At 30.8% G+C, this 24,798-nt stretch overlaps 2 protein-coding genes across 4 annotated transcripts in view; one reads left to right on the top strand and one right to left on the bottom strand.

The window, feature by feature from the left end:
- LOC126741111 (lachesin-like) overlaps positions 1-24,798 on the top strand; it is a 107,693-nt gene extending 82,895 nt beyond the window's left edge. For all 3 annotated transcript variants that reach the window (XM_050447445.1, XM_050447443.1, XM_050447444.1), the window contains 2 exons: positions 17,351-17,404; positions 24,166-24,798. In XM_050447445.1, the coding sequence (XP_050303402.1) occupies positions 17,351-17,404; positions 24,166-24,293 (182 nt within the window). In that variant the 3' untranslated portion in view covers positions 24,294-24,798. The remainder of the gene's footprint in view (positions 1-17,350; positions 17,405-24,165) is intronic.
- Positions 52-17,042, bottom strand: LOC126741109 (uncharacterized). The gene is made up of 5 exons (XM_050447440.1): positions 16,597-17,042; positions 7,061-7,541; positions 6,796-7,011; positions 468-653; positions 52-414 (listed from the first exon to the last, which is right to left on the bottom strand). The coding sequence occupies exons 1-5, from the start codon at positions 16,918-16,920 to the stop codon at positions 164-166; spliced, it is 1,458 nt and encodes a 485-aa protein (XP_050303397.1). The 5' UTR covers positions 16,921-17,042; the 3' UTR covers positions 52-163.

The raw sequence follows: 24,798 nt of genomic DNA, 5'->3' as shown, positions 1-24,798 counted from the left end.
AAAAAACAATTTTGATCAAAGTTTTATATCAATTTTAAATAATAAAACACATTTTATTATTAAATAAAAAACAACTCGTTTATTATCCCTCCTATCGTGACGACATAAAACTACCCATTACATTACAAAAAAAAAAGAAAAACAGTCCCTCCCTGAAAACCTGTTACGTCACCGGCTCATATATGGACTCCTCCAGGGTGACCTTTAAGGCGTCGATCATCTTCGTCACACTCTCGACGCTGTACTCCTTCTGTTCCCGGATTTCCCTCAAACGATCCCGCCAAAACGATCTCTTGTTATCCGAAAAGATTTTCACCGTCGAGTCGTCGTACCGTTCCAGGTCCCTGGATAGATAGTTGGATTTCTTTATGGACGATTCCAGGTCTGGGCCCTCTATGTGGGTCGATTTTGGGTCTAAAATTTTCAATTTTTAAATGGAATTCTTAGCGATTGTTGAGGGTTTTTACTGGTTTTTTCTTGTTGTGGTCCCAAATCTACCGACGCAATGGACGATTCGTCGTTCACGATCGATGCGATTTTCTCGTAGAAGTTTTCCACGTGGTCGATTTGGTGGGAGATGGTTTTCAGTTTTTGGGTTTTTAACTTGTTTTGCGTTTTTAGGATTTCTTTTGTTAAGGTGTCTTCTATTGGGTCTAAAAAGTGGAAAAAGTCGCAGTTTTTTTTTTGACTTGTAGAATATTCAAGTTATAACTCCCTAATTCTCTAAAAATATTTCATTTCAATAAATATGAAACAAAATTAGGTTAAAATTTTTGTATTTTGCAAATCATACAGAATTTTAATTTCTGAAAATAAATAAATAAATAAATAATATTTTTTTTTGTAAGTTGTTAATTTTTCAGAAAGAAATAAATGTTTGAAAACGTTGGAAAATCAAGAAAAAGTAAGATTTTCCATTTTCTATTTTAAACGATAAAACTCAAAAAAGTGAAAATTTCCAATTTTTCAAAAAAAAAATTATTTTCAAAAAAAGTGAAAAATAACATTTAATTTAAAAAAAAACAACTGTTCCAATTTAAAGAAAATATATATCAAAAGTGAAGAACCTATTTTTCAAGGAAAAATCAAAGATTCAAATGAAACCTTCATTATATAAATCTTAAACAAATTATTTATTTAATTATATTGTTTATATTTGAATTATATTTGACAGTCTATAATTTTCGCATGTCTATACCGTATTACGTCATAATTAAATATTTTGGATGTTCATGTATTCTATTACATTATAAGAGCTGCTTACTTGTAGCTGAAGCTAAATAAATACATTATTATTATTATTATGAATTTTTTTCAATATTTATACATACATTTCTATACACACACTCAATGTTTTTTGTTTATTATCATTATTTTACTCTTTTTTAGCACGTTTTTAGATAAAAATAACGAAAAAGTAACCTTTGTTTGTTAATTTTTTTAATAATTATTAGAAATCTTTAATTATAATCAAAATGTGAAAAAAATTGTTGTAAAGGGCAAAGTTTTGACAAGTTTTAGAGTAAATAAATATATAAATAAAATATGTAAATAAGGAACTTAAGGAATAAAATATCGACAAAAATCATATAGGAACAGAAAATAAAATAAAATTATATAACAATCAATGTACATATATATTTATATAGTATATAATTATAATTTTAGTTTTTTAATGCTGTCTAATATGATCTATTTTTAAATTATTATAAAATGTAAAATTTGTTTCTTTTTATATTAATTGGGGTTTTATTAATTGAATGAAAATAAAAATTAAATATACAAGGAAAATATCCAGATTATAATTTTATAATTTTAAGTAAACATTCGAATTCTGTAATTTTTATGTTTATTTTATATATTATCTGTGATTATTAACCAGTTCAAAAGGCTTTGGCGATTTTGCGTTTTTTATCTGTTTTTGATATTAGAAAAATTATTTAAATTTTTATAGAGTCTTAAATTATTGCAAATTATTCACTAATTTATTACCTTATTTATAGATATTTTATTCGTGTCTTTCGTATCTTAAAAACTAGACGCGTTTCGTATGAGCTCTTATATTTTTTATTATTTAAAGTCGGAAAAAAGTTTTAAAGATATATGTGTCTGGTATCAGCTTGTGCCCAAGAGTGTCTAGTATTTGATTCTTTTACTAAAAAATCCGTTTGAAAATTATTAGTAGTGAAAAGCTACAAAATGCTTGATAGTTAAAGTAGTGAACTAAAATCGGTCTATTGTTATCCAAATGAATAGAATCAAATTGTTAATGTGTAATTTTAATTTTCAAAAATCTGATGTGTTTTTGTGTGTATAATGGCAAGTAATAGTGCAAATGTGTTTGATGTAGATCCTGATAGTTGTTTTAAATGTAAAGTCGTGTTTGACGATTTTAAAGCAATAATTCAGTGCACAGCATGCAAACAGTATCTTCATGGGAGGTGTGGAAATGTAGATATGCGGGGCTTCCACATGAGGAAGTCAACCTGGAAGTGCGAGGGATCAATAGTTGATGTACCGAGAACCAGAAAGCGTAGCAGGGTCGATGATTTCATTGACCAGGACTCTGTTGCTGAAAGTTGAGTTTCTGGTGGCGAAGACGAAGGAACTGGGAGATAAGGTCGACATGTTGCTACACGAAAATCGAAGTTTAAAAGAAGAAGTCGCTAGCCTTAAGGGGATCACAGTTATACCAGCTGCAGCAGCTGCTATATGTCCGAATGTACATCCAATTTCCTATGCGAGAGCAGTACAAAATGACAATAACATTTTGGTGATGAAACAAAAAGATGCGGAGAAAAATATTAAGCAGGTTAAGGAGGAAGAAAAGTAGACCCAGCTGATATCGGCGCTGGCTTATCATTGGGTGGGCCTACAAAAAGGGGAGGAATTGTTTTGAGGTGTGGTAACGAGAAGGATCTAAAAGTTATACAAACTCAAATTCAAACAAAAATGGGGGATAAGTACGTAGTAGATGTTCCTAAATTATTGGAAAGAAGATCAAAGGTAGTCGGAATTAATGAGTGTGAACATTCCCTGACTGATGGGGAAATTGTGGGCAAAATTGAGAGGCAAAACAACATACAGAGGAATTCAGAAACCAAAATTAATGTAATCAGGAAAACAAAGATTGTTAACAAAACATTTAATTTGGTTATTGAAGTTGATTCAAACACCTATAGTTACTTTATTGAAAAAAAAAATATAAACATTGGTTCGGACAGATGCTGGGTATTTAATGATTACAATATTCGTCGTTGCTTTAAATGTTGCCGTTATGGACATATTGCCAATGATTGTGAAAGAAGTAAGCGGTAAATGTACTGGCGAACATAATGACAAATAATGTAATGTGGATGTACCTAAATGTGTAAATTGTGCAGCGTCAAATCAAAAGTACGGTCTTAACTTAGATGTTCGTCATACTGTGTGGGAGATCGAGGGCCTCCAGCGAAATAAGTATACCAAATAGCAATTAGATTCAAATATTGTCTACAACTCAAGCATTGTCTATTTAAACTCTCAAGGCTTTTTGAACAATAAGGATGAAATAATTGTTTTATTAAAGGACTGGCAACCTAAGATCTTGTTTCTCAGTGAAACTCATGTATCAGAGGATATTGAACCCTGTAAACTTAATTTGGAGGGGTACAAACTAGAAAAGTGTGCGACAGACAATAATAGAACTGGAGGAGTAATTGCTTTAGTAAGAAATTATCTCTATCGTACAAGTTAAAAAATGTGCAATGTGTTGAAAATTTTGTTTGGTTGTTATCCTTGGAACTGTCCTCGTTTGGTGTAAAGTATTTGTGTTCTGTATTGTACCATGCTCCACAAAGACAAGACGCTGCCTTTATTGAGTTTTTTAAAAACTACCTAGACGACGTAAGCGATTTTAATGGCACTATTATTATTTTGGGAGATTTTAATCTGGATTTACTTAAAAACTCATTTTATGCTGACAAAATAAAGGATGTAATATTTTCCAGTGGATTTACACACATTGTAAAATCGCCTACTAGAATAGTACCTACGAGCCAGACGCTTATTGATTATGTAGTAACTAACAATAAAAATTTACCCCTTGAAGCTCATTTAACACCGAAAATCGGTGACCATTCCATTATCTCGATTAATATTGATCATCAAAATATAGTGACTCCGAATATAACTTCTTTGAAAAGATCTACTAAACATTATAACTCAGATCAATTGCAACATGATATTATTAGTACACCTTGGAACACCAGCATTTCAGTTGTTAATTTACAATCAGAAGCCTTCATCTTCTCTATTACATCAAGCCTCAACGAAAGGTGTCCCATGATCCCAACTGTCACAGAACAAAAATATCAAGATAAGAAGTGGATTAACTCGGAAATTAAAAATCTAATGCGTGAGAGGGATAGTCTGTATAAAAGAGCCATTTTACATAAAATTGAAGACATGTGGGCAGAGTATAAATCAAGACGAAATGCTATCGTGAGTAAAATTAGGACAATTATTTTGCTGCAACCATAGATGAAAATCCAAAAAATCCAAGGGAGTTATAGAAAAATCTGAAGACCCTTCTGCCGGGTAAAACTGAAGCAATACAAAGCGTAATTCTCTTTGGAACAAAGATTGAGACTGACGTGGCAGCAATAGCACATCAATTTAATCATTTTTTATAGATAGTAACAGTGAGATTATTCAAAATATACGGCAACAAAATATAGTTAGCAATGCCCCAAGAAGTTCAACCTCAACTAATATTCTCCAGAATTTTGAACCAATATCAATTGCTAAATTGAGACAAGTCGTTAATAATCTAAAAAATGTAGGCGGGGGTGAAAATGGCATCTCCAAACAGATTCCTTGTGATGTCTTTCATGTTGCTGGAAATAGGCTGTTGGACGTCGTAAACACCTCACTTTCAAATGGCGTCTTCCCGGAGTCCTGGAAGATATCAACAGTTATTCCTGTCCCAAAGGTGCCAAATACCAAGTTGTCTAATGAGTTTCGTCCTATCAATACTGTTCCTATATATGAAAAGGTCTTAGAAGTATCTGTAAAAGAGCAATTACTGCAGTTCTGTGATAACAACCAAATTATAGTTCCTAACCAATCTGGCTTTCGCGAACGTTTTTTAAAGGCAATTGACTCAGGTAATTATGTGTTGGCTGTGTTTTTGGATTTTAAAAGGGCGTTTGAAACCGTTTGATAGAGATAGAGTTGGGTAGGATAGAGAGATAGAGAGAGAGAGTTGGGTAAGTTAGAGCACATAGGAATTAAGCTGAACGTTTTAAAGTGGTTAAAGTCTTATTTGTGTAATAGGTTACAACATGTGAAGTTTAATAATGCTATGTCTGAAACTGTAAATGTCGATGTCGGTGTGCCCCAAGATACTGTTCTGGGTCCATTATTGTTTTTATTTTACATTAATGATATGGTTAGGGTGGCTCAAAAATCAAATATTATTTTATTTGCTGATGATACTATGCTCTATATAGTTGGTCAAAATCTACAGCAAATGGTTTGCGACATGAACATAGAACTTGGCAATTTGTTTGACTGGCTTTGTAACAATAAGTTAAGCTTAAATACCACAAAATCAAAATTTTGTATATTTGGTAGACGGTCGAAGACATCTTCTATTGACATTGAAAGTGTAAGTGTTTGCGTGGATGGACAGAAATTAGTTTACGAGGATTAAATTAAATATCTCGGAGTAATTTTAGACTCGAACTTAACTTTTCAGGCTCATGCGGATTATATCATGAGAAAGTTTGCTAAAAAGGTAGGGTTCATTAATAGGGTGGGACAAAACTTATCAATGAATACACGTTATTTAATGCTATAGCTTTTCCGCATTTACAATTTTGTTCAACTCTTTTATATAATTTACCGTAATATAAAATCTCTCAATTGGAAAAAAATCAAAATAGGGCAATGAGAATAATATTGAGATGTAACCGCTATACTCCTATTAAAATAATGTTAAATGTCTTAAAAATGTTGACCGTCCATCAACGAATTATTTATATTTAAGTTGAAGAAAGGCCTTTTACCTATTTACATATGTGATAAGTTAGTGCTATTTCGTGATGTCCATAATTATAATACTAGGAATTGTACTGATTTTATTTTATCTTATAAGTATAACACCGTTCAAATGCTTAATTCCGTGCTCTATAAAGGTTTGCTAGAATTTAATAAATTGCCTAATGACTTAAAAATCTGTAATAATATAAATTGTTTTAAACGATTATTAAGAGTACATATTTTAAAATTGTATTATTAGACCCATGTTTTGTTTTTTATATTTAATTTTTATCGTTTTAACCTCTTTGTATTTTATATGTAGCAATTTGCTAAATAAAGATTATTATATATAGCAAGAAATGGTTCATAATTAGTGAAAAATTTTAATTATTCCATTTTTTATTCCAATGTTATTTTACAAAAAAAATTCTGTTTTAAAACTCAAAAATGTAAAAAATTTGAAAAATCCGAAAAAAAAGTCATATCGGCGAATGTGACAATTCCCACGAATAAAAAAAGGGGATTTTACACATGTGTACTACACAACATTTTTTCTACTTCAAAAATATCAAATTACACTAGTGCGTAAAAAAAACGTCAACATTTTTTTTGACAACTTATAAATTAAATGTCAAATTACGCACCAGTGCATAAAAAGACTTTCTTAAGCAAAAGTGAAACTTTATAAACCTTGGAAAGTAGGCAAAGTGAGTACTTTACGCACAGTAGTAAAAAAACATTTTTTTTAAACCAACATCGTCCAACACTCACCCTGCTCATCCAACATCTTCTCCAAACCATCCCCTCTCCACATTCCTCCAAACTCATCACCCTCTCCATCCTTTTCCACCTCATCCTCCTCCTCCTCTTCCTTGGCAATATCCTCCAAATGGTTCTCGATCTGCTTGAGGGTGTCCTCGATTTGCGGGAATTCCGGGAACAAATCGTCCTGTCGCGTTTTTGACTCCTCCCATACTTCCGTTGGTTCTAAAAGTGTAATTAATAAAAAAAAAATCATAACAAATGAAAGACTCACGTTCAATATTCAGGTGCTCGTTTTCGAAATGTTTATTTTCAAAGAAAACCTCCACGTTGCCACTTTGGGTGAAACAGTCATTGACCGTCTTATATTGGATTTTAAAGTACTTGTCTTGCATGATTTTCAGCTTTTCATTGATGCTCGATAGGGTGGACATCAGTTTCCCGTTACTCCCAGTTCGTTTTTTCGAAAGTTTCGGTATTGGTGGCTTGGGGAGGTTCTTCTGGCACCTCTCCTTTCTCATGCTCAAATGTTTCTCGATCTCCTTCAACTGTTTGTCGCTTATGACGGTTTCGCTTTCGTTTTCCAGTTTTTCCTCGATGGTTTTCAAAGTTTCCACGATTTTTACGCTTTTTTTCGGTTTTTCTTGTGTCTCGGTGGTTACCTCCCGGTGCACCTTCGGCAGATGTGATGAGGCTCGTTTCGGTTTGATTTTGTTTTCGATTATTTGAACGGCACGATCTCCTCCGTAGTGTAACTGAAGAAAAAAAAATTGCATTTTTTCAGAATACCAATGTTTAAGACGGGTATACCAAGGGAGATTAATAGTGCCCTAACTCAAATCTGCGTAACAAACTTATATGTGCAAGTGAAGGTGGGAAACAAAGACAGGAAAACAATCAGGACAACAAAGAAGTAGTTTTTTTGTCTTTATCCCAAAATTGTGGAAAATTTGAACAAACGGCAACGTTGTGGCTAATGCTACGTCGCGGAAATTCTTTTTGAATACTTAATTTGTTTTTTCTTTATCATATTATTATTAATTGTTTTTTAATTTCCAAATTTACGGGCATTTTTTGAAAAATTGACCATTTACCCTTTTTGGTATTTTATGTCGAAATTTGTCCTTTTTTTTGCTTAAAAAAGAAAGGTTTGTTCACAAACCTTGAAACTTTGTTGAAACTGTCTCTTTTTAACATGTTTATTTTCTGTTATTCGAGATTTGATATTATTTGTTTAAAAATTAGTTTTTTGTTTAAAAGTTTTAGAACCACTGTTTTGTTTGCTACTTTCAATGGTCATTATGCACGTTGATTTTTTTTCTTTCGAAAATGAAAAATTTACACTCATTAACTGTTGAGAGTTTGAGAACCACTGTTTTCTTTTTGGGGAAGTTTCAGTGGAAATTTAATATATTTTTTTTTAAATAGATATTTTAAATTTTGTTGATTTTTCTGTAATTTTTTTTGCTTAAAAATTAAAGTTTTAGGACTACTGTGGGGTGGTTTCGTTTTTTTGATTCTTTGTTTTAAAAATGAGAAAATCAATTTTATTTATAATTTTAAAAGTTTTGGAGCCACTGTTTTTTTTTCACGGGAACATTTCAATGAAATTTAAATTTTTCCTCTTGAAAAATGGAAATGTTATTTATTTTTTTAATTTTGACAGTTTTAGAGCCACTGTTTTTTATTGCGAAATTAGCTGTTTTTTTTACAAAAAAAAATTTTTAGATTTCTTTTATTTAATAATTTCAATGGAACCTATTTTTTTTGTTTTGAAAAATCAGCTATTTTTATTTTTCTTTGATTTATGTGTAATTCTAAATTTTCTATTTTAGCTTAAAAAAATTTAAAACCACTATTGTTTTGGGTAATTTAAATGACATTTATGACTTTTTAATTGTAAAAATAAAAATTCACTTTTTTGAATTTTGAAAGTTTTAGAACCGCTGTGTTTGTTTGTGTTAATTGATTTTTGATTTTTTTTCTTGAAAACTGAGACATTTTTCTTATTTCTTTCTTTTGAGTTTCCTTTAATTCCAAATTTGCGTTTTTGGCTTGATAATGAAAGTTTTAGAAGCACTGATTTTTTTTTTTAATTAATGGTAATTACGACCAATTGTTTTTTAAAAACTGGCAAATTTAGACTTTTTTGATTTTTTAGAAATTTTAAATGTTTTAGAACCACTGTTTTGTTTGCCACTTTCAGTGGTCATTATGCATGATGATTTTTTTTTCTTTGGAAAATTAAAAATTTACACTTTTTGACTGTTGAGAGTTTGAGAATCACTGTTTTCTTTTTGGGGCAGTTTCAGTGGAAATTTAATATTTTTTTTTTAAATAGATATTTTAAATTTTGTTGATTTTTCTGTAATTTTTTTTGCTTAAAAATGAAAGTTTTAGGACTACTGTGGGAAAAAAATGAGAAAATCAATTTTATTTAGAATTTTCAAAGTTTTGGAGCCACTGTTTTTTTTTTTTTTGGGAATGTTTCAATGAATTTTCATTTTTTCTCTTGTAAAATGGACATTTTAATAATTTTTTTAATTTTGATAGTTTTAGAACCACTGTTTTTTTTATAACGGAATTTAAATGAAAACTACGGTATTTTGATTTTTTCTTTTGAAAAATTTAAAAAAATGCATTTGTTTTTTTAATATCCTGTTATTTGAACTTTGGCGTTTTTTGGTTTAAAAAAAAATTTTTAGAACCACTGTTTTTTTCATTGCGAAGTTGACTGTTTTTTGTAAAAAAAAGTTTTAGATGCACTGTGTTTTTTTATGAAATTATGATTTTTTTTTTTTTTGAAAAAGGGTGGTTTATTTTTTTTATGTGCACCTATATTTTGAAATTTGCTGTTTTTTGCTACAAAAAAAAAGTTTCAGAACCACTGATTTTTTTGTGGGAGTTATTGTTTTTGTTTAAAAAAGAAAGTTTGAGCACCACTGTTTTATCAATTTTTTTATCAAACCACTGTTAAGTCAAATATTGACGGTTTTTGAATTTTTAGAACCACTGTTTTTTGGGCATTTTTTTTTTAATTAAATTTTTGAACCACTGGTTTCTTTAACGGAATTTAGTTAAGAACTACGGTATTTTGATTTTTTCTTTTAAAAAATTAAAAAAAATTCAGTTTTTTTGAATATCCTGTTATTTGAAAAAAAAAGTTTTAGAACCACTGTTTTTTTTTAAATTGCGAAATTTGCTGTTTTTCTGCAAAAAAAAAAGTTTTAGATGCACTGTTTTTTTATTTAATAATTTCCATGGAACTTATTTCTTTTGTTTTGAAAAATCAGATATTTTTATTTTTTTTTGAATTACCTGTAATTCTAAATTCTCTATAGCTTAAAAAAATTTAGAACCACTATTTTTTTTGAATAATTTAAATGGCATTTAAGACTCTTTGACAATAAAAATAAAAATTCACTTTTTTGAATTTTTGAAAAATTTAGAACCGCTGTGTTTGTTTATGACAATTGAATTTTGATTTTTTTTTTGAAAACTCAGACATTTTTGTTATTTCTTTTTTTGAATTTACTTTAATTCGAAATTTGCGTTTTTGGCTTGATGAAGAAAGTTTTAAAAGCACTGTTTTTTTTTTTTAAATAATGGTAATTATGACCAATTGTTTCAATTGTTTTTTGAAAACTGGCAAATTTAGACTTTTTTGATTTTTTAGAAATTTTAAATGTTTTAGAACCACTGTTTTGTTTGCCATTTTTAATGATCATTATGGCATGTTGATTTTTTTTCTTTGGAAAATGAAAAATTTACACTTTTTGACTGTTAATAATAATTTTTAAAGTTTTGGAGCCACTGTTTTTTTTTTGGGAATGTTTCAATGGTATTTAATTTTTTCCCTTGAAAAATGGAAATTTTAATAATTTTTTAATTTTGACAGTTTTAGAACCACTGTTTTTATTTATAACGGAATTTAAATGAAAACTACGGTATTTTGATTTTTTCTTTTGAAAAATTTAAAAAAATGCTTTTTTAAAATTTTTAGAGCCACTGTTTTTTTTTCATTGCGAAATTGGCTGATTTCTTGCAAAAAAAAAGTTTTAGATGCACTGTGTTTTTTTATGGAATTATGAATTTTTTTTTTTTTTTGAAAAATGGTTTATTTTTTTTATGCACCTATGTTTTAAAATTTGCTGTTTTTTGCTAAAAAAAAGTTTCTAAACCACTGATTTTTTTTTGGGAGTTTCTTTAAGAGTTATTGTTTTTGTTTAAAAAAGAAAGTTTGAGCACCACTGTTTTATCAATTTTTTATTAAACCACTGTAAGTCAAATATTGACGGTTTTTGAATTTTTAGAACCACTGTTTTCTTGGGCATTTTTTTTTAAATTAAATTTTTGAACCACTGGTTTCTTTAACGGAATTTAGTTGAAAACTACGATATTTTGATTTTTTCTTTCGAAAAATAAAAAAAATGCAGTTTTTTTGAATATTCTGTTATTTGAAAAGAAAAGTTTTAGAACCACTGTTTTTTTTAATTGCGAAATTTGCTGTTTTTCTGCAAAAAGAAAGTTTTAGATGCACTGTTTTTTTATTTAATAATTTCCATGGAACTTATTTTTTTTGTTTTGAAAAATCAGATATTTTTTTTTTTAATTACCTGTAATTCTAAATTCTCTATAGCTTAAAAAAATTTAGAACCACTATTTTTTTTGAATAATTTAAATGGCATTTAAGACTCTTTGACAATAAAAATAAAAATTCACTTTTTTGAATTTTGAAAATTTTAGAACCGCTGTGTTTGTTTGTGACAATTGAATTTTGAATTTTTTTTTTTGAAAACTGAGACATTTTTGTTATTTCTTTTTTTTTTATTTCCTTTAATTCGAAATTTGCGATTTTGGCTTGATAAAGAAAGTTTTAGAAGCACTGTTTTTTTTTTAATTAATCGTAATTATGAGCATTTCAACTGTTTTTTGAAAACTGGCAAATTTACACTATTTGAATTTTAATTGTTTTAGAACTACTGTGTTTTTTTTCTTGGAAGGTTTAAATTATTTATAGTTTTTAGTTAATTATTCTTTTTTTGATTTTTTTTTGAAAAAAAGGAAACTGTAACTTTTGAATTTTTAAAAATTTGAAAGTTTTAGAACCACTGTTTTTTGAAGTTTTAATTTTTCTCTGCACATATGTTTTGAAATGTGCTGTTTTTTGCTAAAAAAAAGTTTCAGAAGCACTGATTTTTTTTTTTGGGAGTTTCTTTAATATAGTCGCCTTCGCTCTTATCGTGCGGGTTCAAAGGTCACCACGTAATATGAATCAAATTGAAAAATCAGTGGCTGCCAAAATGTCATTTCCTTGAGAGTTTGACAATACATTGAACGCCGTCATGTGACATATTAAAGCCGCGTATACACCTTAGATCATAATTATTAACTGACGTGATGCCTTTAACGCCGTTAAAATGTTTGCGGAATACTACATATCCGAGACATTCGACGTGTAAAACATACGTTGGTTATTTCCTTTCATGACATGAAAAAGCCCATAAGTATAAAGCCCGTTGGGTATACGCCTCATCGGTATATGCCTAGAATCCCCGATATTCTGCTAAGTTGCCAGACATAATATTTACTTTTCTTTTTTGAAAAATTGTCCGAAATAGACGGAATTCTCAATAACAATTTTTCTTTACGCAATAATATGTAAATCTAAGCATTTTATATTTTTTTATGAGAGCAAATATGCCTCCCTAGCCTTTCATTAAAATTGTACATATTTCATTTAAAAATGGTTGTTACCTAAATTTTTGAAAAATTAGTATACGATTTAGCATAACATACTAATTTGTCGATTTCAGGGCACAGCGTCTGATTTTTAACGATTATTTGATCTTGTCTTCTTCTTTGTTTATGTGTGATTGTGTTTTTTTTGTAATAATTATTGGGAAACTATACATTTTGGTATAATGACAAACAATTAATTTGTAAATATACCAGAAAACCAGAAAACTACTTTCTTTGTTTAAAGGCAAGTTCATGTTACAATCTCACTTTTAAAATGACATTTTAAATTATTATTTGTCGTTCGACCCAATCTATACGTTGATGCATAGAAAATTAAAAAAGTTCTGTTATCTTTTCTTTTATATCAGTTAAAAGTCAAAAAAAGATAAAAAAATAACTAAAAAAAAACTGGTGAATGCGGCGGGCATTTCTATCTCCCAGAGCATTCACCAATTTATTTACTTAGCTTTGTTTAAAAAAATTTTTTTTGTACTTTTTAATCATACCTAAATAATAAACGAAATGCAAAAAGAAAACTAAATATTTTAATAACGAAAAAGAAAATAAGGGATTGCTTAGAATGTACAAGAAGAAGTAGCTAAAGCGCTTGGAATTAGTTTAAGAATGGTGCAAAAGGTTGTATATGAAAACAAGAACAATCTTATTTCCAAACAGGAAACAAAGTGTAAAAGGAAAAAGCCAAAGACTGAAGATTTAAGTGAATGTGTAAAAATGAAGTAACAAATTTGACTAAAAAAAGAAACTAATTATAACTATCATTATCACTAACAGAGTCGGAAAACTCTTCGTCATTTTCCGAATCTTTTTCAAATGGAGCAATGATCAATGGTTCAACTTGGATATCGAGTACTTTTTCTCTCTTCCACCAGGTTCTAATAATGTTTTCTGTGTGATCCACTGATTTCCGCCAATACTCCTTTGTGATGTGATTCAATGCCTCATTCCAAACAGCTTCAACCTGGTCAGATCTAAGCCCAGCACCCACATGCTTCTCATAATAAGATTTTGACCCTGCCCATATAAGCTCAATGGCATTAAACTGACAATCGTATGGTGGCAATCTTAAAACTTCATGGCCATATTCACGTACTATTTCGTCAACAGCATATATTTTTGGTCTTTTCAGCGGTTTTGCAATTGAAAGAAGTTCGGATTTTAGCATTTATGGCAAGGGATTCTGATTTTCTTTTACTAACCATTCATAAATTTCGCTTTTACTCCAACTTCCATTTAGTTGTTTATTCAAAATTCTTGAATGATACGACGCATTGTCTAATACTATTAAGGAAGGTTTTTGCAACTGTTCCTTTAACCATTTTTCAAACATTTCGCAATTCATATTGTCATGATAATCCATTCTTTCAGACTTAGAAGAAAAAATTAAACTTGCACCTGGAACGAATCCCGTTGAAGACCCGGCATGTAAAATAATAAATCGTTTTCCCTAACCACATCATTTTTTTCTTTTCACGCTTTTCACAGATTCATCTTGCCAAGATTTTATTCCACTCTCGTTTAAAAATATCCAAGTTTCATCTAAGAATACCGCTTTCCTTTGATTTTTCATTTTGTGTATATTGCCTTAAAAATCCTATTCGTTGGCTATATTTGGTAGTTCACACAAATATCTTCTATTGCAGTCTTTTTTATAGCGAAAACCTATGCTTTTAATTAATTTTGATAAAGCAGAAAGTCCAATTTCCAAAGTGCCGCGTTGCTTTAAAACATCCCTCAGAAATGGCAGCGTTATATTTGTTTTTAGCCTATATATTATATAATTCATAAATCCTATCCCTTACTTCCATTTTTACACATTCACTTAAATCTTCAGTCTTCGGCTTCTTTCTTTTACACTTTTTTTCCTTCTTGGGAATAAGATTGTTCTTGTTTTCATATACAACTTTTGCACCATTCTTAAACTAATTCCAAGCGCTTTAGCTACTTCTTCTTGTACATTATTAGGCAACCCTTTATTTTCTTTTTCGTTCTCGAAGTAATTAATAACATTAAGTACCATTTTTGTGGCTTGAGGATTTAGAAATCCACAAAAAGGCTTTTTCTTTTCCTTAATTTGAAATTGAAATTATCTTGTGACAAATAATGTCGTCCGTCAGTCGAAACGAGACAGGCATGTTTGTTATGAAAGTAATTGTTTTAGAACCACTGACATTTATCATTTTATCTTCTTTTGATACATTAACGCTGCATATATCTGTTTCGTTTATCTGACGCGTTGTAGTTAAAAAACGTTGTTGCGCAAATTGAAATGAAACGTAACTACAAAAGTTTGTCGTTGATAATCCAATACACCCGCACGATAAGAGCGATTTTGACTATAGTTATTGTTTTTGCCTAAAAAAGAAAGTTTGAGAACCACTGTTTTATTTTTGTTTAAATCAATTATTCCTTCTTGATTTTTGGCAATTTTTTTTTTAAATTAAATATTTTTTTAATTTCCGAAAATTCAAAATTGCTGGTTTTTACTTTAAAAAAAATCAATAAAAAACTAATTTTAATTTTTTTTTTTAAATATTAGCAACGGTAATTATGAGTATTTCAACTGTTTTTGAAAATGGGAAAATTTACACATTTTGAAAGTTTTAGAACCACTGGTTTTTTTGGGAGGCTATGGTATTTATGACTTTAAGAGGTTTTTTTTGCACAATTAAATTTTTTTTTTTTTTTTTGAATTTTGATTGTTTCAGAACCACTGTATTTTTTTTTTAAGTTTCAAACTAATTTCGATTTTTTTAATTGAGATGTTTTTATTTTTTTAACTGTCTATAATTTGATATTTACTGTTCTTTTCTTTAAAAAAATAAAGTTTTAGAACCACTGCTTTTTCCTTTGGGAGGTTGACATGGTATTTATCACTTAATTTTTTTTAAATAAAAAAGTTTGACAGTTTTAGAATCACTGCTTTTTTTTGAGAAATTTTTTTTTCTTCTTTTGAATTTTAAATTTTTTACAACCACTGATTTCTTTAGGATGTATCAATGTTAAATGTTTTTTGAAAGAGTTTAAATTTTTTCTGTTTTTGAATTTTAAAAGTTTTAGAACCTCTATTTTGTTTGTGACTTTCAATTGGAATTATAGCATTTTTTTAATAAAAAATAGACAATTTTCTCTTTTTTGACTTTTTAGAACCACTGTTTTTTTGTGGTAATTGCAATGGTAATTATGACGTTTTTGTTTTTTTTTTTAATTTGTTTATTTTCATTTAACTTTCATTTCCAAATATGATATAAAAACAAAAGTTTGAGAAACACTGTTTTTTTTAAGGAGGTTTTAATAGCAAATATAACTTTGAAATTTTTTTGTTTTTTTTTTTAACATTTTTTAAAGTTTTTGAGATTTAAAAAAAAATGTAAAATTAATTTTTTCTCAGTTTTATTTATTAAAAAAACGGGATTTATTTTTTTTTTTAATTCATTACCCTTGAAAATGTTTTTTCTTTTGAAAATTCTATTAAAAAAAAATTTGAGCTTTTAATTTTTCGAATAAAATATATTTTTTTGAAAATTGTTTATTTCAGTTTTTAATTTGTAAATAAGATTGTTTGTAATTCATTTGTTTTATTTTTTTTATAAATAATTTACTTTCCTTCAAAGTTTTCAATATTTTTTTGAAAAACCGAAAATACGAGTTGAATGCGACGTTGCCAAGTTTATTTCTTCGCTTTTTAAAATGTTTCCTTTGCTTATTTCAGGTCCTAAATGCTCCTCTCTAAAATCCAGGAAAATCTGGACAAATGGCAACATTTATTGTCACAAAAATTGAATTTTTTTTTTTGGAAAATGGGAGTTTAATTTATTATTTAATAAAATAGAAAAAATTACTAAAGGGATCTCTGGACAGTAACAAGGACTGTCAATACCTTTACAACGTTGTCAGATTTCAACGAGGGTCACCAACAGAAGACAAATTATTCAAGGAGTCGTCAGTTGGCAACACTGGATCCCTCCTAACAGAGCAAGCATTCCATTCACTTCAAAGTGTACCTTAATTTTCTCAAATCGTCAATTACTCAATAAAAAGAAAACTTACAGGCAACTCGATATTAACAGTTTCCACATGCTCGGGCCTACCGTTCACCCTCGGCACCTTACACAGACTCCCCGATTTCGTTTTGTGGAGGTCTTGCTTCGCCGTGGAACCTCCTCCTCCTCCTCCTCCACCCCCGCCCCTGGTACTACCGCCACAGTCACCATAAACCGCCTTGAACTCCTCGAAGTTCGCGCGACGTTTCAAATACTCCTTGGTGATGTGCGGTTTTAGTTTTCGCTCCTCGAGGTCTTTGAACCGTAACTTCTTCACCCGGATCATGTCTTGTAGTAAGGAGCTTTGCGATAGAGCCTCATTTCTGTTCATGTTACTCGGGGATCGGTTAGTTGGGATGGTTTTTGTGAATCGATAATGACATTTTGACACGGGAATTTTGTGACGTTTTTTTTCGATGTTATGAGGGATTGAGAGGGGTGTGCTGGTGCACTGGTGGTGGTTTTGATGGTGGGTGGTCAGGTGTCGAAGGTGTGAGTCAAATGGAAACATGTTCGGGATTTTTTTTTTTTGTAAAGTTGAAATTTGTTCCATTTTTGAGGAGAATTGTGTGAAAGCCAGGTGGCCTAGATCCTCAAAACTTGAGTCTCCAATGAGACCATCCACTTACACTTACACCACTCAAGATGTTGACAATTTTCGAGGTCACTTTTAAGATGAAATTTCGAAGTCCCTTGTCCATTAAATTTAAGTGACAATGTGTCAAAATTATTTAATTCTAATGTTTTTTTTTTGCTTCCAGAAATCAAGCTCAATCCAGTCAACGTCTACAACAATCACGCAGAACTGGTGGGAGGTGAGTTTTCATCCATTATAAAAAAAGTGGTCATTTGATTTTGCAATAAAAAGTCAGTTCCTGGCACTCGAAGTCACTTTTGACGCTTAAGAATGGCTGAAAAGTGGCTTTAAATACCTGAAAGTGATTCAAAATTACTTTGACAAGAACTGGATACTTCTTCTAAGCAGTTGAAGTTGGTATTCAACTTTTTAAAATCAATGTTTCCTTCTTCAAGGCAATTGAATCAGTTTAAACTTCTTTAAAGTGTAAAATGCTTCAAAATTACTCAAAAGTGGCTTCAAATACCTGGACTCAAGTGACTCAAAATGACTAATATAAGACAAGAACTGAATACATCTTACAAGCAGTTGAAGCCAATTTTCAGGTCTTTGAAGTCAATTTTCCCTTTTTTTATGTAGTTGAATCGGTTTCAAGATCTTTGAACCCTAAAATGCCTAAAATTACTCAAAAAGGACTTCAAATGCCTGGAAGAAACTCAAAATTAGTCAGACAAGAACTTGATACTTCTTGCACCCAATTAAAGCTAGTCTTCGTGTCTTTAAAGTCAATTTGTCTCTCTTCTAGGCAGTTGAATCAGTTCAAAGTTCTTTGACGCCTAAAATGCTTAAAATTTACTCAAAGGACAAGAATTAGATACTCCGTCCAGGCAGTTAAATTCAGTTTTAGACCCCTTAAAGTCAATTTTACCCTCTTCAAGGCAATTGAACTAGTTCAAGTCCTTCAAAGTCTGAAGTGCTTAAGAACGACCTAAAAGTGACTTTAAATGTCTGGAAGTGACTCAAGAACTGGATACTTCTTCCAGGCACTTAAAGTTGATTTTCAAGTCCTTTAGGTACATTTTTCGTCTTATAAAGCTGTTGCTAAAACGCACGCAAAAGTAACTTCAACTCCCTGGAAGTGACTCAAAATTACTCTGAAAAGAACTGAATACATTTTCCATGCAATTGAAACCAGTTTTCAAGCCTCAGTTTTTCTACCTTCAAGACTGTTGAATCAGTTGAAAGGTTATTAAGCTTAAAAAGCTTAAAAATAAGTCAGAAGTGACTTGAAGTACTTGGAAATAACCAAAATTAATCTAGCAAGAATTGGATACTTCGTCCAGGCAGTTGAAGTTAGTATTTGACCCGTTAAAGTCAATTTTCTCAAAATTACCCTGAAACGAACTGGACACTTCGTCCAGGCAATTGAAGTCAGTTTTTAACTCTTTAAAGTCCATTGTTCCTTTTTCAAGGCAGTTGAAAACAGTTTTCAACTCCTTAACGTCAATTGTTTTTCCTTCAAAGCTATCAAATTAGTTTCAAGCTCTTTGAAGTTTGAAACGATTAAAAATGACTCAAAAATGACTTCAACTGCCTGAAAGAGATTTACAATGACTCTGACAGGAACTGGATACTTCTTCCAAGCAGTTGAAGACAATTTTCAGGTCTTTGAAGTCAATTTTCCCTTTTTCTATGTAGTTGAATCGGTTTCAAGATCTTTGAACTCTAAAATGCCTAAAATTACTCAAAAAGGACTTTAAAATTGACTCAAATGCCTGAAAGTTACTAAAAATTACTTCTAAAAGACCTCGGTACTCCTTTCAGGTACTTGAAGTCGGTTTTCAGGTCTTTAAAGTTAATTTTTCCTCTTTCAAATCTGTTGAATCAACTTCAACGCAAAAGTGACTTCAACTATCTGGAAATAACTCAAAATTAGTCTGACAAGAATTAGATACTCCGTTCAGGCAGTTGAAGTCAGTATTTGACCCATTAAAGTTAATTTTACCCTCTTCAAGGCAATTGAACTAGTTCAAGTCCTTCAAAGTCTGAAGTGCTTAAGAACGACCTAAAAGTGACTTAAATGCCTGGAAGTGACTCAAGAACTAGATACTCCTTCCAGGCACTTAAAGTTGATTTTCAAGTCTTTTAAATTAATTTTTCGTCTTTCAAAGCTGTTACATTAATTTCAAGTTCTTTGAAGTCTAAAACGCACGTAAAAGTGACTTCAACTGCCTGGAAGTGACTCAATATTACCTTGAAAAAGAACTGGATACTTCTTTCAAGCAGTTCAAGCCAATTTTCAGGTCTTTGAAGTCAATTTTCCCTTTTTTTAGGTAGTTGAATCGGTTTCAAGATCTTTGAACTCTAAAATGCCTAAAATTACTTAAAAAGGACTTCAAATGCCTGGAAGAGATTTAAAATTATTCAGACAAGAACTTGATATTTTTGTTGCAAGCAATTAAAGCTAGTTTTCGTGTCTTTAAAGTCAATGTTGCTCTCTTCTAGGCAGTTGAAGCAGTTTAAAGTTTTTTGACGCCTAAAATGCCTAAAATTGACTCAAATGCCTGAATGTGACTAAAAGTAACTTTTAAAAGAAATAGATGCTCCTTTCAGGTACTTGAAGTCGGTTTTCAGGTCTTTAAAGTTAATTTTTCCTCTTTCAAAGCTGTTGAATCACTTTCAACGCAAAAGTGACTTCAACTATTTGGAAATAACTCAAAATTAGTCTGACAAGAATTAAATACTTCGTCCAGGCAGTTGAAGTCAGTGTTAGACCCCTTAAAGTTAATTTCCTCTTCAAGGCAGTTGAACCAGTTCCAAGTTCTTCAAAATCTAAATAAATGCTTAAGAATCACCTAAAAGTGACTTCTAATGCCTGGAATTGACTCAAAATTATTTTGGAAAGAACTAAATACTCCTTTCAGGCACTTGAAGTTGATGTTTAAATCTTTCAAGTTAATTTTTCGTCTCTCAAAGCTGTTACGTTAACATTAATTTCAAGTTCTTTGAAGTCTAAAACGCACGCAAAAGTGACTTCAATTGCCTGGAAGTGACTCAATATTACCCTGAAAAAGAACTAGATACTTCTTCCATGCAATTGAAGCCAGTTTTCAAGCCTTTAAAGAGAGTTTTTCACACCTGTAAGACTGTTGAATCAGTTGAAAGTTTATGAAGCTTAAAAGGCTTAAGAATCAGTCAAAAGTGACTTGAAGTGCTTGGAAGTGACTCAAAATTGAGCTGACTAAAATTAGACACTTCGTCCAGGAAACTGAAATTAGTTTTTAACTCTTTAAAGTCCATTGTTCCTCTTTCAAGGCAGTTGAAAACAGTTTTCAACTCCTTAACGTCAATTGTTTTTCCTTCAAAGCTATCAAATTAGTTTCAAGCTCTTTGAAGTTTGAAACGATTAAAAATGACTCAAAAATGACTTCAACTGCCCGAAAGAGATTTACAATGACTCTGACAGGAATTGGATAGTTCTTCCAAGCAGTTGAAGCCAATTTTCGAGTGTTTAAAGTCAATTTTTCCCTCCTTCTAGGTAGTTGAATCGGTTTCAAGTCCTTTGAAGCCTAAAATACTTAAAATTACTAAAAAAGGGCTTCAAATGCCTCAAAGTGATTCAAAATTACTCTCATAAGAATTGGACAGTTCTTCCAGCTAGTTGAACAAGTTTCAAGTGCTTAGAAGTGTTAAACGCTTCAGAATGTCTTAAAAGTTGCTTCAAATTCCTGGAAGTGACTGAAAATGGATACGTCTTTCAAGCCGTTGAAGCTAGTTTTCAGCTCTTTAAAGTCAATTGTTCTTCCTTCCAGGCAAACGAATTAGTTTCAATTCTAAAAGACTTAATAATCACTCAGAAGTGGCTGCAAATGCCTGGAATTAATTCAAAATTACTCTAACAGGCACCGGATATTTCTTCCAGGCAGTTGAACCCAGTTTTCGAGTCTTTAAAGTCAATTTTCTCTCTTTCTACGCAATTGAGTCGGTTTTAAGACCTTTAAAATTCTTAAAATTACTCAAAAATGCCTGGAAGTGACTCAAAATTACTCTGACAAGAAGTAGATACTTTTACAAGCAGTTGAAGTTAATTTGAAGTTCTCTGAAGACTTGACTTCGATTGCCTGTCAGTAATTCAAAACTACCGAAATATGAACTGGATACTTCTTACAAGCAATTGAATTTTTCAGTCAATTTTTCCTCCTTCAAGACAATTAAATAAATGTTTAGCATTTTAGGCTTTAAAGAACTTAAAACTTAATTCAGTTTCCTCCAAGGAAGCAAAATTGACTTCAAGAAGTTAAAAACTGTCTTTAATTGCCTGGACAGAGTATCTAGTTGTTTCCTGAATAATTTTCAATCCCTTCCAGGCAGTTGAAGTCACTTTTGAATCGTTTTCTAAATGCTTTAGGCTTTAAAGGATTCAACTGCCTTCAAGAAACGAAAAATTGACTTCAATTGCTTGGAAGAACTATTTTAAAAAATCAGAGAAATTTCTAAGTCACTGCCAGGCATTTGAAGCCTCTTTTGAGTCGTTTTTAGAATTGTTAGACTTCAAAAAACTTAGAACTGATTCAACTGCCTTTAGAGAGGGAGAAAATGACTTTCAAAATTTGACAACTAGCTTTAACTGCATGAAAGAAGTATCGAGTTCCTGTTAGAGTAATTTTGAAGCTCTTTTCAGGTGGTTTAAAGCTCTAGAGTTTTATAAATTGAGTCAATTTATTGAGAACATCTTAACATTAAAGAAAAATTAATTCAAGATCTATGAAATTAAACAATTAAAAAACAATCTACAATTTAAAAGATTTAAGGTTCATAGTTCAAAGTAGAAAAAATTAATATTCAAGGTTTTTGTCAGATCAATTTTAAGTCACTTCCAAGCACCTCAAGTCACTTCTGACTGATTCTTAAGCGTTTTAAGCTTCATAAACTTTTAACTGATTCAACAGTCTTGAAGGTGGAAAAATTGACTTTAAGGCTTGAAAAATGGCTTCAATTGCGTGGAAGAAGTATCCAGTTATTTTCAGGGTTATTTCGAGTCAATTCCAGGCATTTGAAGTCGCTTTTAGGTCGTTGTCAAACATATATTTAGACTTTGAAGAACTTGGAACTGGTTCAACTGCCTTGAAGAGGATAAAATTGACTTTAACGGGTCAAAAACTGACTTCAACTGCCCAGACGAAGTATCTAATTCTTGTCAGACTAATTTTGAGTTATTTCCAGATAGTTGAAGTCACTTTTGCGTTGAAATTAATTCAACAGCTTTGAAAGAGGAAAAATTAACTTTTAATACCTGAAAACCGACTTCAAGTTCCTGAAAGGAGCACCTAGTTCCTTTAAAAGTAACTTTTAGTCACTTTCAGGCATTTGAGTCAATTTTAAGCATCAAAGAACTTTAAACTGATTCAACTGCCCCAAAGAAAGGAAAATTGACTTTAAAGACACGAAAATTAGCTTTAATTGCTTGCAAGAAGCATCAAGTTCTTGTCTGGGAAATGTTGAGTCTCTTCCAGGCATTTGAAGTCCTTTTTGAGTAATTCGAAGGATTTTAGAGTTCAAAGATGTTGAAACCGATTCAACTACCTAGAAGAAGGGAAAATTGACTTTAAAGACCTGAAAATTGGCTTCAACTGCTTGCAAGAAGTATCCAGTTCCTGTCAGAATAATTGAAAATCTCTTCCAGTTAGTTTTGAGTCATTTTTAATAGTTTTAAACTTCAAAGAGCTTGAAACTAATTTAACAGCTTTGAAGGAAAAATAATTGACTTTAAGGAGTTGAAAACTGTTTTCAACTGCCTTGAAAGAGGAACAATGAACTTAAAAGAGTTAAAAACTAACTTCAATTGCCTGAACGCAGTATCCAATTTTTGTCAGATCAATTTTGAGTCAATTCCAGATACTTCAGGTCACTTTTGACTGATTCTTAAGCGTTTTAAGCTTCATAAACTTTTAACTGATTCAACAGTCTTAAAGGTGAAAAAATTGACTTTAACGCTTGAAAACTGGCTTCAATTGCATGGAAGAAGTATCCAGTTCTTTTCAGGATAATTTTGAGTCACTTCCAGGCAGTTGAAGACACTTTTGCGTGCGTTTTAAACTTCAATGAACTTGAAATTGATGTAACAGCTTTGAAAGACAAAAAATTAACTTAAAGGACTTGAAAATCAACTTCAAGTGCTTGGAAGAAGTATCCAGTCCTTGAGTCCCTTCCAGGCATTTAAAGTCACTTTTAAGTAGTTCTTAAGCACTTCAGACTTTGAAGGACTTAAAACTAGATCAACTGCCTTGAAGAGGTTAAAATTGACTTTAACGGGTCCAATACTGACTTCAACTGCCTGGACGAAGTATCTAATTCTTGTCAGACTAATTTTGAGTTATTTCCAGACAGTTTCAGTCTAAACAGTAAACGTTTTAGACTTCAAAGAACTTGAAATTGATTCAACAGCTTTGAAAGAGGAAAAATTAACTTTAGAGACCTGAAAAGCGACCTGAAAGTATGACCTGACTAAATGACTTTAAAAACTTGACAACTAGCTTTAACTGCTTGGAAGAAGTATTCAGTTCTTGCAATAATAATTTTAAAATACTTCAAGGCATTTAAAGCCACTTTTCAGTTATTCTTAAACGTTTTAGACTTCAACAGCCTGGAAGGAGCAAAAATTGACTTTAAACAGTTGGCGTCAACTGCCTGGAAGGAGCATTTAGTTCTTTCAGACTAATTTTGAAACACTTGCAGGCAGTTGATGTTCTTTTTGAGTAATTTTAGAATTCTTATTCTGATTCAACTGCTTGGAAAATTGACTTTACAACTTGAAATTTGACTTCAAAGGGACTGATATTAACCTAAAATGACTCCAAGTGCCTGGAATAAGCCCACATTTTTCCTATAACAACCTGAAACGTATAATATTGACACTTTGATATTTACATTGTCATTTCACTCTGACTTATGCAAGACACTCGTAAGTTTCTCTCTTTTATTGAAATGTTGTTTTTCCAGGTAAAGCCGAGCCGGCCAGAGGATCCAGAATCAAACACTTGGCAAACCGCTCTACCCCCACCACCACAATTCCATCCCTCTACAAAATGTCGTTATTGATCATTCCAATTTTGTTACAATTACGGTGATTTTAATATTGAATTATTCAACGACCTTTCCATATCACCTCTGTTTTTCTCTCTCTCTCTGTTTCTCAATTAATATTACCCACAAAGTGGGAAAGAAACATACTGGATAGCTCAAATATAATATGTGACACATAGAGTCAACTGTACCGTTTGACAGTCACCCGTAGATAAAATTAATATTTTTTAAAAATAAGTAGCCATACAGGGTGGTTGAAATAAAAATATTTGTTTATGTTATTTCATCACCCCCGTAGTATTAAAGGAATTTTTGCTCATATCAACACAAACATGTAAATACACTGAATTGTGTAAATGTAAATAATTATGTAAGTAGTTATATTTATCTCTTTCTACTGTACACTGTTGTTTATTTAAAAAAAACGACCCTTATCATGTGCCAATTTTTACCAGAAAATCCGTAAGATCCAACCAGTGGTGACGCCCTCCAAACCTCCTTATCGATTTGTATATTTGCACCTCGAATAAATAGTTTTGCTTATAGTAA

The sequence above is a fragment of the Anthonomus grandis genome, chromosome 10 (genome assembly GCF_022605725.1).
Source record: "Anthonomus grandis grandis chromosome 10, icAntGran1.3, whole genome shotgun sequence".
Taxonomy (NCBI): domain Eukaryota; kingdom Metazoa; phylum Arthropoda; class Insecta; order Coleoptera; family Curculionidae; genus Anthonomus; species Anthonomus grandis.
This window is presented reverse-complemented; position numbering and strand designations above follow the sequence as displayed.

Bases quoted from the DNA above. Each gene is read 5' to 3' on its own strand.
- LOC126741109 (XM_050447440.1), bottom strand. From the start codon at position 16,920: ATGAACAGAAATGAGGCTCTATCGCAAAGCTCCTTACTACAAGACATG. The intron at 654-6,795 runs GTGAGTGTTGGA...TCCACTTTTTAG, and splicing joins GAAGATGTTGGATGAGCAGG to ACCCAATAGAAGACACCTTA. The intron at 415-467 runs GTAAAAACCCTC...TGAAAATTTTAG, and splicing joins ACCACAACAAGAAAAAACCA to ACCCAAAATCGACCCACATA.